This window comes from Anomaloglossus baeobatrachus, chromosome 5 (genome assembly GCF_048569485.1).
Source record: "Anomaloglossus baeobatrachus isolate aAnoBae1 chromosome 5, aAnoBae1.hap1, whole genome shotgun sequence".
Taxonomy (NCBI): domain Eukaryota; kingdom Metazoa; phylum Chordata; class Amphibia; order Anura; family Aromobatidae; genus Anomaloglossus; species Anomaloglossus baeobatrachus.
In genome coordinates this window covers 22404388-22418923 of record NC_134357.1, presented here as the reverse complement: position 1 = coordinate 22418923, position 14536 = coordinate 22404388, and the positions used below count along the sequence as shown (strand labels likewise).

Sequence of the window (14536 nt, the reverse complement as noted above, 5' to 3'; positions counted from 1 at the left end):
AAGGCAAAGTCAGGACAAATCTAGAACAGAAAGGTGAATGTCAAGTCCAAAAAAGGTATTGGAAGGTAGGGTCAGAGGGTCGGCAGGTGATGGTATATGCAAAGTTAAGCCCCAAGACGCACCCCTGGGGTGGAGAACTAAGCACTGGTCCATTAGAGCGGTTCTGAGCACATTGATACCTGGCATCTCCAGTGTTTGGGAGACTCTTCCTTGCTTTTCTTGTAGATTTACTTTTTTCCATTACATACCTCACCTAATGATCCTTATTTCTAACAGAGAGTTACAAGATACAATTTGGATCCAGTGAAAGTACCGTCGGCATTCACTATTGATGTCAACATTGTTTGTGACTGGAAAACTTTTATTTTTACTCTCACTATAACAATAAGGTAATCTTTATATTGCATCATTACTGACTTCTTTCCATCTGGCTTTTCCAGGACTTTGATATTGATAGTCTACCTGCCGCCGCCACCGATCAGGGTCTTATACTATTTTTTTGGTCCGAAAGTTGGGTTAGGGCTTATTTTCAGGGGATGTCTCTTTTTTTTCCCATAAACAAAAAATTACATCTATTCTTGAAAAAGAAATCAACATTTATTCAAATCTACCCATGTCATCAAATTCTGGAACATCATCAAAACCCTCCAACCTGAATCCCATCATGAATTTCTTGAGTCTATTTCCTTTTTACATGTACAACAATGTACCAGTATTGAGCAAAAATCAAAAAATGTCCAGGCAGCTTTTTACATGTAAATAAGTAAGAAAAGACCTAGTGACACATGATATATAAACTGGAATAAACTGTAGGAACTCTACTGAAGTGTAACTAGGGCTTATTTTTGGAGTAGGGCTTACCGTATTTTCCGGATTATAAAACGCACTTTTTTCCCCTTCAAAACTTAGGGGTAAAATGGGAGAGTGTCTTATAATCAGGATATGGCTTACCGGAGCGGCAGTAGTGGAGGTGGATCACAGGCGGCAGGGTTAGCAATACTGAGCGCTCAGAGGAGGGGGTGTCACTGAGGTGGAGTGGCTCAGGAGGGTTACAGGACAGATGGTCGGCGATGCAGTGGGTGCCATTGATTTGACTCCATTGAGCTGCCCGCAATTGACGTGATGCGCACTTCAAGAAAATGGCCGCGGAGGCGGTGCGTGCGCAGATTGACGTGATCAACTTCAAGAAAATGGCCGCGGAGTCCTACCTGCACACGCGCCGCCTCCACAGCCATTTTCTTAACATCAGTCTCATCAACCATGGTCGATTCAATAGAGCCAAGAGCCTACTGTCAAATCAATGGTGCCTGCCGCATCACTAACCCTCTGTCCAGTGACCCTCCTGAGCCACTCCACTGCAGTGACACCCCCTCCTCCAAGCGCCAGTTGGTCTGCAGATCAATGGCGCCTGCTGCCGTGGCACCCCTGAGCCAGCAGTATCACCGACCCTCCGTCCCATGACCCTCTGAGCCGCGACACCCCTTCTCCGAGCCCGCAGCATCGCCGACCCTGTCTCTTGTGATCTTCCTGAGCTGCTCCACCACCGCCGCTCCGTCCTAGTAAGATATTATAAGACGCACTAGGATTGTAAGACGGACCCTCATTTTTACATTAAAAACTATTTTTTCTTATTTTCCTTCTCTACATTTTTGGTGCGTCTTATAATCCAGTGAGTCTTATAAACCGAAAAATATTGTATGTTTCAAATTTAGTCCCAAAATCCTGAAAAATGATACTAGGGCTTATTTTTGGGGAAACAGGGTATCTATCTATCTATCTATCTATCCCCTTTGCACAGTGACGCTCCCGACCACCCATTGCTGTACTGCTCCATTCTCTTACATGGGACTTGCTGCGGTTCCCTCTATAGGCAGATGGCCGGGAGCGCCGCTGTGAAAGAAAACGTTGAAGCATAAGAAAGGCCCCTTCATGCTCGCGATTAGAAGTCATCCCTGATGTCAGAGGACCATCATATCAGTAACATAATCCCTAATTTCCTAATTTCTTTTGCCGCAGTTACATAGGACAAAGAAATGTGACTAATATGGTCCTTATTGAGGTGGAAATGCTCTCGGGATTCACGATCTCCGGCAATCCAGAAGAAAAGGTAATACAGAAATGTTGTGTCACAGTCTCGTTCCCTTAATTTGCTTCGCTAATTAGTAAAATTAGGAATGATTAGTGCAGAGATGTATGGAGAGGACGGGTTATATACTGGAGATTATGTGAGCAGAGGTATCAGAAGATCGGGGCAGGATCTATGGCAGGGGTCGGGAACCTTTTGGGCTGAGAGAGCTATGAACGCCACATATTTTAAAATGTAATCCCGTTAGGGCCATGCTTACAAGGGGGGAGCGGCGGTGATTGAGCGGCTCAGAAGGTCCCAGGAATCAGGGTAAGCGATGCTACGGGCACGGAGGAGGGGGTGTTGTGCCTCAAGAGGGTCAGTATGCATAGGGTCGGTGATACTGCTGCGGGCTCCTGGGGTGTCCTTGCGGCGGGCGCCATTGATCTGCTGGCAGACTGCTTTAAGTCTCCCGCAGTTGACGAGATTGACTTAAAAATTTGGCCATGGCGTGTGCGCAGATTGACGTGGTGGACATCAAGATAATGGCCGCGGAGTCCTATCTGCGCACGCGCCGCCTCCGCGGACAATTTCTTGAAGTCGATCTTGTCAACTGTGGGAGATTCAAAGCAGCCCGCCAGCAGATCAATGGTGCTTCAAAAGGTAGAGGAGAATCTCGGGCACTGCTCCAAACACCTTTATACTGCTCATGCCGTGCGATCAGTGTCCATTGTGTCCATAGTAAACAGGCAAATATCCATGCTGCTTTGGGGTGCTCATTTTAGAGGAGACATATCCAAAATAAAATTATGGAGAAAACGGCACTCACCAGTTCTTGCTGTGCAGGAATTTCTTTATTTATATGTGGAGATTACATGCATAGGGCTGGCGGGGAGGGAGCAGACCACCCGACATGTCAGAGGACGGCTGTTTCGTACTTTCTCTCAGTGCTTCAGCTGAGAAAGTGCGAAACGGCCGTCATCTGATGTGTCGGCACAGCAAGAACTGGTGAGTGCTGTTTTCTCCATAATTTTATTTTAGATCAATGGTGCTTGCTGACGCAACACCCCACGAGCTCGCAGTATCGCCGACCCTGCGCCACCACTGCCGCCCCGGTAAGCCATATGCAGTTTGTAAGACACACCCCGATGTTTCCACCAGTTTTGGGGAAGAAAAGTGCGTCTCTCAAACCAGAAAATATGGTATTTTTTTTATTAAAGGTTTGTCTGTGAGCCAGATGTAGCCATCAAAAGAGCCACATCGGGCTCGCGAACCATAGGTTCCCGACCCCTGATCTATGGAGAACAAAGTTGTAATGATGGAGAGGGGGCATGTGATACTGTTAGTGCGGGGGCCACATAGGGTATTGCAGAATGGACATGATGAGGGCAAAAATTTTGGTTATAGTTTGGAAACAGTGAATTGAAGAAATATTTTGAACTCCATGTGGCAGAGGTCTTCAATTTTTGGTCTAACGCATGGGGCAAAATTTGATTCCAATTCCCAGCACGTTCTTATGGCAGAGACATAGAGTGGGGACAATTGGTTTAGAAAATAGGAAGCAACCAAATTTCTAAAAGAAATATATCTCATATTTATATTTCCAGCTCCTGGAATTAGATGTGGTCAAGAAATGTAACTTCCGGAATGGCATTTTAATCATTTACCTACAAGAGGTCAGTGAATGTTCCATGTCATGTGAGAAATGAATCTATAGTGGAATAATAAAAGTTCCCTGAGTTAGTCCAGAGCCTTAAAGTGTAGGATGTCGACCCTTATTAAAGGCCTTGTCCACACCTGACTCAATTTCTAAAGAGCCCAAAACAGATATATGCAATCATCCCTATTGCAAACACCTTTGCTACGTTGCAAGTCCCCCTGATGCCCATAGGACGGGCGGTGGTCATGTGCCTGCTTTTCTAGTTTTGTCCCATAATGTGCAGAGACTGAAAGCATTCAGCGCATGCGCAGATCTAGGAGATTCTGCTGTATCTGAGCATGAATTTCCTAAGGATCAAAACTTATCATTTATCCATAGCTTTATATCTTTTTAGTGAGGTTCCGACTGTTGGGATCCTGACCGATCACAAGAAGGTTATCCTGAGTCTCCTGTAACACGCAGTAGTCACGCATGTGCTGATGCTACCTGTACATCGGCCAATAATGAGCTGAATGAGTATTCGTCCCAATTTAAATATGCTAGTGATCAGCCCACAAATGAGAATATGCTCTTACAGTGCCTTGCAAAAATACTCACCCCTCTTGGTTTTTTAGCTTTTTTGTTGCATTACAACCTGTGTTTAAATATTTATGTTATCCGATTTTTGTGTGTGATGCACCAGTTGATGAAGTGAAGTAAGAAAAATATAGGCAAAATTTTAATTTATGAGATAAAATAAATAAAAGTTGCCATGTGCGTATATATTCACCCTTTTTGGTATGAAGTCCCTAAAAATTTCTGGTGCAAGCAATTACCTTCATAATTCAGGAAGTCCATCTGTGTGCAATCTAAGCATGTCGTGGTCTATCAGTATATACAAACCTTCTCTGAAATGCCACAGAGGCTGCAAAACCATTATGCAAAAGGAACCTCTAACTAAACAACATCATGAAAACCAAGAAAATGTCCAAACCACACCATGAAGACCAAAGAGGTCTCCAAACAAGACCATGAAGACCAAGGAGGTCTCCAAACAACACCATGAAGACCAAAGAGGTCTCCAAACAAGACCATGAAGACCAAGGAGGTCTCCAAACAACACCATGAAGACCAAGGATATCTCCAAACAACACCATGAAGACCAAGGAGATCTCCAAACAACACCATGAAGACCAAGGAGATCTCCAAACAACACCATGAAGACCAAGGAGATCTCCAAACAACACCATGAAGTTCATGGAGATCTTCAAACAACACCAGGAAGAGCAAGGAGATCTCCAGACAAGTCCATGAAGACCAAGGAGGTCTCCAAACAACACCATGAAGACCAAGGAGATCTCCACAACATCATAAAGACAGAGAATATCTTCAGCCAACACCATGAAGGTCAAGGAGATCTTCATACAACACCAGGAAGACCAAGGAGATTTCCAGACAAGACCATGAAGACCAAGGAGATTTCCAAACAACACCATGAAGACCAAGGTGATCTCCAAACAACACCATGAAGACCAAGCAGATCTCCAGACAACAGATACTGTATATAGTTTGTACCGCCCCATGTAAGAGGGTTACAAATGAGCGCCGATCGATTAAGTTTTCATCCCCCTTTGGCATGAGCAGAAATCTGCCTGTGTTAAAGGATACAGATACAATTCCTAGTATATGTGCTGCTTATCATATTATGGGATGGTCAATTCATTTCTTAATTGATTGATAAGTTCTTTTTAGAGAATGTTGCCTTCTTTATATACTGTTGTTTGCATAATATCGATCTTCTTTATCCATCTTAAGTGCTTTCTGGAACAAGAATATGAATTCACCTTTTCGATACAGCAGGAGACCAGTGTCCTTGGCTTGAAAGGAGCAACTGTAAAAGTATATGACTATTATCTGCTAGGTAAGAAAGAAACCATCAAACAATCAAGAAGTCACAGGAGGTCTCGGTTTTGGACAATCACCGCATGTTAGATGAATTTCTAATAAAAACAACTAGGCTCAAAGTGTTGTATATTGGGATGCAGGATAGTAGGTGTTTAGTTTCCCTGCAGTGACCCTCAGGTAAAAAGATGTATTAGGGTAAGTTCACACAGTGCGTTTTTCGCGCCGTTTTTCGGGTGCGTTTTTGCCCAGAAAACTGCATGACTTTGCTTCCCCCAGCAAAGTCTATGAGTTTTCATTTTTGCTGTCTGCACACAGCGTTTTTTTTCAGCTGTGTTTTTGTGGTGACCACAAAAAAGCAGCATGTCAATTATTCCCGCGTTTTTCACCACATTTTTCATCCATTGAGTTCAATGGGATGTTGAAAGACGCAATGAGAAACGCAAATTGTTATTATAGCTGCGTTTTGGTGCGTTTTGTTGTGTTTTTAAGACCAAAAACGCAGCTATAAACGCAGGAGGTGGGTAGTAAAGTGACATGTACAGGAAGAGGATTCCTTCTGTCAGTAAATACAGAAGCGTGAATCCTCCCGGTACCGTCACCGCTGCGTCCACCTCCCAACCTGTGCATGTATGCTGCCGTGCAGCGCTATGTCTGGGCGGGAGGTGGAGGCAGCTGCGAAATCAAAAGTGAACAGTAGAAAAAAAAAATGTCATACTCACATGTCTGCAGACTCCCAGTGCCAAGTCCGCTCCCAGCTCCTCTCCCGGTACCGCCGTTCCGGCTGTGTGCAGTCTCCTTGGGTACGTATGCCTGCAGGACCTGGCGATGGATCACCTGATGCAGTCACCTGACGCGTCAGCTGATCGTAAGTCTCGCGGTGATGCCGGCGCCCGGCCGGTTTAACCTATCAGCCGTCAGGAGACTTCATCACTGATTACCGGCAGCTCCTGCAGCGATCGGACAGGATCAGACTCGCTCCAGGAGCTGCCGGTAATCAGCACATAAGTGAGTATTTTTTTTTTGCACTGATGCATCATCTGATTGTATAAACGGCTTTTATACAATCAGCTGATGTGTCATGTGATTCAGGCACTTGAAGCTGACACATCATCTGATCGCTTTGCCTTCCAGCAAACCGATCAGATGATATTGGATCCGGATTGGACGGCGCGGGACCCTTAACCCAGGATTACTGCGGAGGGGGGTTCTTTATTTCAATAAAGATGGAGTCACTAATTGTGTTGTGTTTTATTTCTAATAAAAATATTTTCTGTGTGTTGTGTTTTTTTATCTGTACTGGAAATTCATGGTGGCCATGTCTAATATTGGCGTGCCACCATGAATTTCGGGCTTAGGGCCAGTTGATAATGTTGAAGATGGGATACAAGTGATCCCTTTTTTTCCGATCTGACCGTTGTTCCAAATTAAAGATATCGTGTGTGCACGGCGAAAAAGAATAATAATTAATTTGTAATCAATTATAACTCTTCCTCTCACAACCAAGGCTGAGGCAAGACTGAAAATCTTTATTCTCGGACAATTAGACCACGAAGTAAAAGGGGTGTAAACAAAAGTTTTAGTCCAATCAAGTATCGTAGGTCAGGGCTTCATGACGTAGAAAGATCTGCATATCCTTCTTGGATTGGTCAGTCCAGGCTTCAAGAATTTCTTTTGTCCATCTGTCTTGGGTGCAGGACAGGAAATAGCAGCCATCTTCAAGCTATACATATATATATATATCCTAGTATATACTGAGTCTAAGGAAAATACACTGAATATGCAATATACTTATATAAACGTATTAGTAAAAGAATAAAAGAGAACAAAGACATGCATAGATATGTGTGTTAGTTTACATCTACTGAACTATATAACTGAGTCTATGAAATGGCTGAATTAAGTATTTTTGGATACTCAATTCTTTATCCTCAACAATAATATACAGCTAGCCCTAACCCCATTATTACCCAGCGAGCCACCGTCACCAGGGCAGCTGGAAGAGTTGGATACAGTGCCAGAAGATGGCGCTTCTATGAAAGTGCCATTTTCTGGGGTGGCTGCGGACTGAAATTCACAGCGGGGGTGCCCAGAAAGCATAGGCACCCTGCACTGTGGATTCCAATCCCCAGCTGCCTAGTTGTACCCAGCTAAACACAAAATTCATGAAATACTTAAAAAAAAAAAAAAAAAAAAAAAAGGGCCTCCCTATATTTTTGGTTCCCAGCCGGGTACAAATAGGCAGCTGGGGGTTGGGTGCAGCCCGTACCTGCCTGCTGTACCCGGCTGGCATACAAAAATATGGCGAAGCCCACGTCATTTTTTTTGTTTGGGGGGGCAAAGAAATTTTGCCTACAGTCCTGGAAGGAGGATGCTGAGCCTTGTAGTTCGACAGCTGCTGTCTGCTCTCCTGCATACACTATTGGAGGGAGGATGCTGAGCCTTGTAGTTCTGCAGCTGCGGTCTGCTCTCCTGCATCCACTAGTGGATGGAGTATGCTGAGCCTTGTAGGTCTGCTCCCCCTGACTCTCCCTCCAGCATACAGTCCTGGATGGAGCATGCTGAACCTTGTAGTTCTGCAGCTGTTTGCTCTCATGCATACACTAGTGGAGAATGAAGAACATATAGAAGAAGGAAATGACATCAGACCTTTTTTTTTTTGTTTTCAACAATCTTTAATGGCAATGTTCACTGATAAAAAAATGCAGAAAAACGCAGTGAGAAAAAACGCAGCCAAAAATGCACCAAAACATTGTAAAAACGCATGTGTTTTTAAAGACGATGCGTTTGTGTGTTTTCAGCGCTAAAAAACGCACAAAAACGCAGTGTCAAAACGCAGTGTGTGCACATAGCCTTACAGTGTCACAGTTAGACATTTTTTGGAACTGACCAAAAATTAAGGCCAGTCTTGATGAGGGGGAGTGCTGGAGCCAGAGGCACCTGGTGGCTCACCTCTTAATGAATCGCATGCGTCAGAAAAGTGGCCTGCGCCTCCATGTGCACCTCCTCACAAATCTTCCTCCAGTCCCCTAGAATAATATTTGTGGTGCTCCTTACACCGCAGCTCGTCATGAATTCCATGACCTGTGGCATCACAACCCCATTCAGCCCCTGTCATGCCACAAAGGTGTCGAAACTGGCAAAAATCGCAAAATGTATTGCTCAACGTTGCCATTGCCAAAACTTTTTGCAATTTAATAAAGTGTTTTATGACGTATTTCTGACAAAAAGACTTTGATGAATGAAACCTAAGAGTGTTGAACGCAAGATTTCTTCAGATCCATTATGTAGGGTTACAAAAGTGTAAAAAGTTACAGTTAGGTCCAGAAATATTTGGACAGTGACACAATTTTCGCGAGTTGGGCTCTGCATGCCACCACATTGGATTTGAAATGAAACCTCTACAACAGAATTCAAGTGCAGATTGTAACGTTTAATTTGAAGGTTTGAACAAAAATATCTGATAGAAATTGTAGGAATTGAGGAGGTCAAAAGTAATTGGACAAATAAACCAAACCCAAAAAAAAATTTTTATTTTCAATATTTTGTTGCGAATCCTTTGGAGGCAATCACTGCCTTAAGTCTGGAACCCATGGACATCACCAAGCGCTGAGCTTCCTCCTTCTTAATGCTTTGCCAGGCCTTTACAGCCGCAGCCTTCAGGTCTTGCTTGTTTGTGGGTCTTTCCGTCTTAAGTCTGGATTTGAGCAAGTGAAATGCATGCTCAATTGGGTTAAGATCTGGTGATTGACTTGGCCATTGCAGAATGTTCCACTTTTTTGCACTCATGAACTCCTGGGTAGCTTTGGCTGTATGCTTGGGGTCATTGTCCATCTGTACTATGAAGCGCCGTCCGGTCAACTTTGCGGCATTTGGCTGAATCTGGGCTGAAAGTATATCCCAGTACACTTCAGAATTCATCCGGCTACTCTTCTCTGCTGTTATGTCATCAATAAACACGTGACCCAGTGCCATTGAAAGCCATGCATGCCCATGCCATCACGTTGCCTCCACCATGTTTTACAGAGGATGTGGTGTGCCTTGGATCATGTGCCGTTCCCTTTCTTCTCCAAACTTTTTTCTTCCCATCATTCTGGTACAGGTTGATCTTGGTCTCATCTGTCCATAGAATACTTTTCCAGAACTGAGCTGGCTTCATGAGGTGTTTTTCAGCAAATTTAACTCTGGCCTGTTTATTTTTGGAATTGATGAATGGTTTGCATCTAGATGTGAACCCTTTGTATTTACTTTCATGGAGTCTTCTCTTTACTGTTGACTTAGAGACAGATACACCTACTTCACCGAGAGTGTCCTGGACTTCAGTTGATGTTGTGAATGGGTTCTTCTTCACCAAAGAAAGTATGTGGCGATCATCCACCACTGTTGTCATCCGTGGACACCCAGGCCTTTTTGAGTTCCCAAGCTCACCAGTCAATTCCTTTTTTCTCAGAATGTACCCGACTGTTGATTTTGCTACTCCAAGCATGTCTGCTATCTCTCTGATGGATTTTTTCTTTTTTTTCAGCCTCAGGATGTTCTGCTTCACCTCAATTTAGAGTTCCTTAGACCGCATGTTGTCTGGTCACAGCAACAGCTTCCAAATGCAAAACCACACACCTGTAATCAACCCCAGACCTTTTAACTACTTCATTGATTACAGGTTAACGAGGGAGACGCCTTCAGAGTTAATTGCAGCCCTTAGAGTCCCTTGTCCAATTACTTTTGGTCCCTTTAAAAAGAGGAGGCTATGCATTACAGAGCTATGATTCCTAAACCCTTTCTCCGATTTGGATGTGAAAACTCTCATATTGCAGCTGGGAGTGTGCACTTTCAGCCCATATTATATATAGAATTGTATTTCTGAACATGTTTTTGTAAACAGCTAAAATAACAAAACTTGTGTCACTGTCCAAATATTTCTGGACCTAACTGTATATTCACCACTAGTAATGATAAACATAAATTTGCCAACTAACGTGGAAACTTCAATTCAAGGCAAAGTTATTGGATGCAAATGGAACGTTTCTAATTATGGTGTCTCCAGACCCCAGAACATAATAAATGATGAGGCTGGAGAAAAAACAAAAAATATCCTTACTCGCCTCACATCTCACCTGTCCGGACATCTGCCCAGCCTGCCATCCGGGCCTTCATGACTCTTCTTTTCCCCTTCTCTTGTCACGCTCATCTTCTTCAGCCTCTTCACTCCTGGCTGTGGTTTTTGGCACAACTAGTCCTCTGATGTCACTGCGTGCCGTGCCGTCACAGTGCATGTTGTTGTCAAAATGCAAAGAAATCCATATTTTTGGGGAAAATCCTAATTTTTGCAATATTTATGGGGTTTTCAATACCACTCTAAAGGGTGCTTTACACGCTGCGACATCGCCCCCGTCGTACATGTGACATTTGGTGATCACTGCCTACGGCAGTGTCACACGCACTTACCTGTGCAGCGACGTCACTGTGTCCGCCTAGCAATCCCTCCTTCAAGGGGGAGGTGCGTTCAGCGTCACAGCAATGTCACCGCGACGTCACTAAGTGGCCGTCCAATAGAAGAGGGGCGGAGATGAGCGGGACATAACATCCCGCCCACCTACTTCCTTCTGCATTGCACGCCGATGCTTTAGATGCCAAGCGCGATAGTCCCCGCCCCCGTCGCAGATGCGATATCTTGTGATAGCTGACGTAGTGAACATTATCGCTACGGCAGCTTCACACGCACTTACCTGCCCTGCGACGTCACTCTGGCTGGCGACCTGCCTCCTTCCTAAGGGGGCGGGTCGTGCGGCATCACAGCGACGTCACATGGAAGGCGGCCAATAGAAGCGGAGGGGCGGAGATGAGCGGGACGTAACATCCCGCCCACCTCCTTCCTTCCGCATTGCCGGTCTACGCAGGTAAGGAGATGTTTGTCTTTCCTGCGGTGTCACATACAGCGATGTGAGCTGCCGCAGGAACGACAGACAACATCGTACCTGCAGCAGCAACGATATTAAGGAAAGGAACGATGTGTCAACGATCACCGTTTTTGGACGATTTTTATCATCGCTCCTTTGTGTCACACACTGCGATGTCGCTACCGGCGCTGGATGTGCGTCACTAATGACGTGACCCCGACGATCTATCGGTAGCTATGTCGCAACGTGTAAAGCCACCCTAAGACTGGAGTCACACTTGCGCGACTCTCTCATTGGCATCACTCGTCACAGCCGCACACTCTATGGACAGGAGCATCTTAGCTACATAGAAATACATGCAGCTGAGACCCTCCTGTGATCGAGAGTGTGCGACCGTGCCAGGTGATGCCGATGCGAGACTTGCGTGAGTCACTCGCAATTGTGACTTCGGCCTAATAAATTGGCTCATCTCTACTCACCACTTCTCCTATCTCCTCTCTGCAGCTCCTCACCATTCCTGTCCACTCCTCTTTTCTCATCACAGGTCTTCAGTCTCCATCTTGATACTTTTGGCCCAGTCTTCCCCTCCTCTGGCCCTGATTAGGCCTTGCAATGCCAAGACATCATAGGATGACGTACTTCATGACATTACGAAAAGGCCTAATCAGTAAGGAGGCCTCATAAGACGTCACCATTCCATGACTTCATGACATTGCCTGGCATGAACAGGCGCAAAAGACCAGGCCGGGCAGGGACTACACAGAAAAGGTGAGAGTCAGGGTAGAGGGAAAGGGCAATATAATAAACCCAACATTTATTATGCTCGGAGAGATCTGCAAATTTACATTCCTAGTTGAATTCGAGTGAATCCGCCGAATTCGTAATTCTACAGACTCATCCCCACCTACCGGCAACCACCTGTCATGTCATCCCGGTCAGATCTACTGATTGACTTCTTGAGAGATTCTCAGCCAATGTACCAAGCTAATTTTTAGACTCCCGATAGGGTTTTTTTGAGAACCAGGTCCCTGTTAGTGAAGCTTTTTAATATTCTCCTATATTGATGGATTCTTTTTTTTTTTTTTTTTACTACAGATGAAAATGCTGTAACTTCGTACAACGCCTGTAACCGTTGATCTATAGCACATCCATCCATGAACGTGATGGGACCATTTCGGGACTGTAGTGAAGATCCAAGCCTCGGTCTGTGGGTGAATACTTGTAAAGGGACTATTCATTAATGATGGATGGAATAAAATTGCATTATTTCGGAATTGTTTGTGTAATTATTTAAGAAACATAATGGGCGTACTATAGTGACGGCAGGAAGTCCAGTCGCACCCGGGCCCTGGAGCCTTGGTAGACCCAAAAGGTCAGGTGGTCCAATTCTATTACAGACCCATGATAGTTTTGGGCTCTGTTGAAGATTGTGAAGTGGGGCCCTTGAACCTTGTGTCATGCCACTGTTCCCTACTTGCCAAGTTAGCACCTCTCCACAAGATAGGGGATAACTAACTGGGGGTCTCACCGATGGATCCCCATTGATAATGGGAACAAAATGCTGTTTTGTTCATGGAGAAGTCAGAAAAAAAAACCACCACCCACCCCCAGACATGTTTTGCTTGAGGCCCATAGCAAAACATTTCCGGAGCAAAGTGGGCGGTATTTTTTTTTAATTGTACGTGAGCAAAACAGCTCAGCACGCTTAATGAAAGCCTAATTTGTGACTAACAAACACTTCCAGCAGCACGGACAATGCAGGTAATCACTCAGACACAAGCACAGCGTGATACTCACCACGGAGATTTTTACGTAGTTTTCAGAGCCCGAACCCTGAGCTTTGAGCCTGAGGTTTGCTCATCTCTACTCATTAGTCCCACCTCTGCAACTTACCGCCCGGTCCTCTAGCCTTTTTGTCACGCTAGGTACGGGGAAGTACCAAGAGAATGGCGAAAGAGAAGGGAAAGGGACCCCTGTGTCTAGAGAGATGGATGATGGTGAACCCTGACAAAACCTACTGCTGGTCCCTGGGGTCCCTCACCATCCTAGATAGGTTCCAAACCTATGCACCAAGCCAGAATACCTGACCCTAGGTATCTCTAGTGCTGGGCCCTAAATAGGGAACGGATGGGATGGGTTCTTTGTCAACCCCACTAAAGAACAATAGAAGACACAAGGAGGACACAGAGGTAAAAGCAAGAACTACTTATCAGTAGATGACTTAGGTAGAAGTTCAACTGAAAAATAAGGAGCGCTGATAGTGTAATACCAACAGATCAGTGAGGTAGATCAGGAAAAATACACTCACCTGAAAAGGTTGTGATAGTCCAACCACTGATAGAGCATAGGATGAAGGCGTCTGCTGCAGCCCCACGTGGATGTGCATACAAATCAGAGTGAAGAGGGGGTTAATGCCGCGCATCAGCCAAAATGAAGATGTAGCACATTGATGTTATAAACGTATTCTTTTATTCCATCGGTCTACGCGTTTCGAGGATATACCTCTTCTTCAGGACCAGTGCATCAACATAGTATCCTATACTATACTATACTATGATACTATGTTGATGCACTGGTCCTGAAGAAGAGGTATATCCTCGAAACGCGTAGACCGATGGAATAAAATAATACGTTTATAACATCAACGTGCTACATCTTCATTTTGGCTGATGCGTGGCATTAACCCCCTCTTCACTCTGATTTGTATGCACGTTAGGTAGAAGTTCAGCAGAGCTTTTAGCAATGATACCACAGAGGAGTACAAGCCACTTGCTTTTAACCTCGGCTTGAAGGAACTGAAATTATCACCAGCACAGTCCAAAGGAAGGAAGTGGTATATATACACTAAGAGAATACTAATGGTGAGTATGTGGGAGAGAGTGGAGCCGGGGTCAGGAAACTAGCCAAAGGTCATGGAGGCAGGGAGTCAAGTCAGAGAAGGGGAGGAGGCGGGATAGGGTGCGAGGAACTAGGTAGCGGGACAAGATCAGGTCAATCACTTATGTGAACCAGAGACGTACACTGCCAAACAGG

The 14536-nt window shown here is 44.9% G+C and overlaps 1 protein-coding gene across 1 annotated transcript in view; it reads left to right on the top strand.

Annotated features, from left to right (window-relative positions):
• The window catches only part of LOC142312584 (alpha-2-macroglobulin-like protein 1), a 105437-nt gene extending 92752 nt beyond the window's left edge, over nt 1–12685 (top strand). Inside the window, exons 27-31 of the mRNA XM_075351573.1 lie at nt 277–389; nt 2017–2107; nt 3673–3741; nt 5520–5625; nt 12599–12685. Of these exons, the coding sequence (XP_075207688.1) occupies nt 277–389; nt 2017–2107; nt 3673–3741; nt 5520–5625; nt 12599–12639 (420 nt within the window). The 3' untranslated portion in view covers nt 12640–12685. The remainder of the gene's footprint in view (nt 1–276; nt 390–2016; nt 2108–3672; nt 3742–5519; nt 5626–12598) is intronic.
• Nucleotides 12686–14536: the final 1851 nt, after the last annotated feature.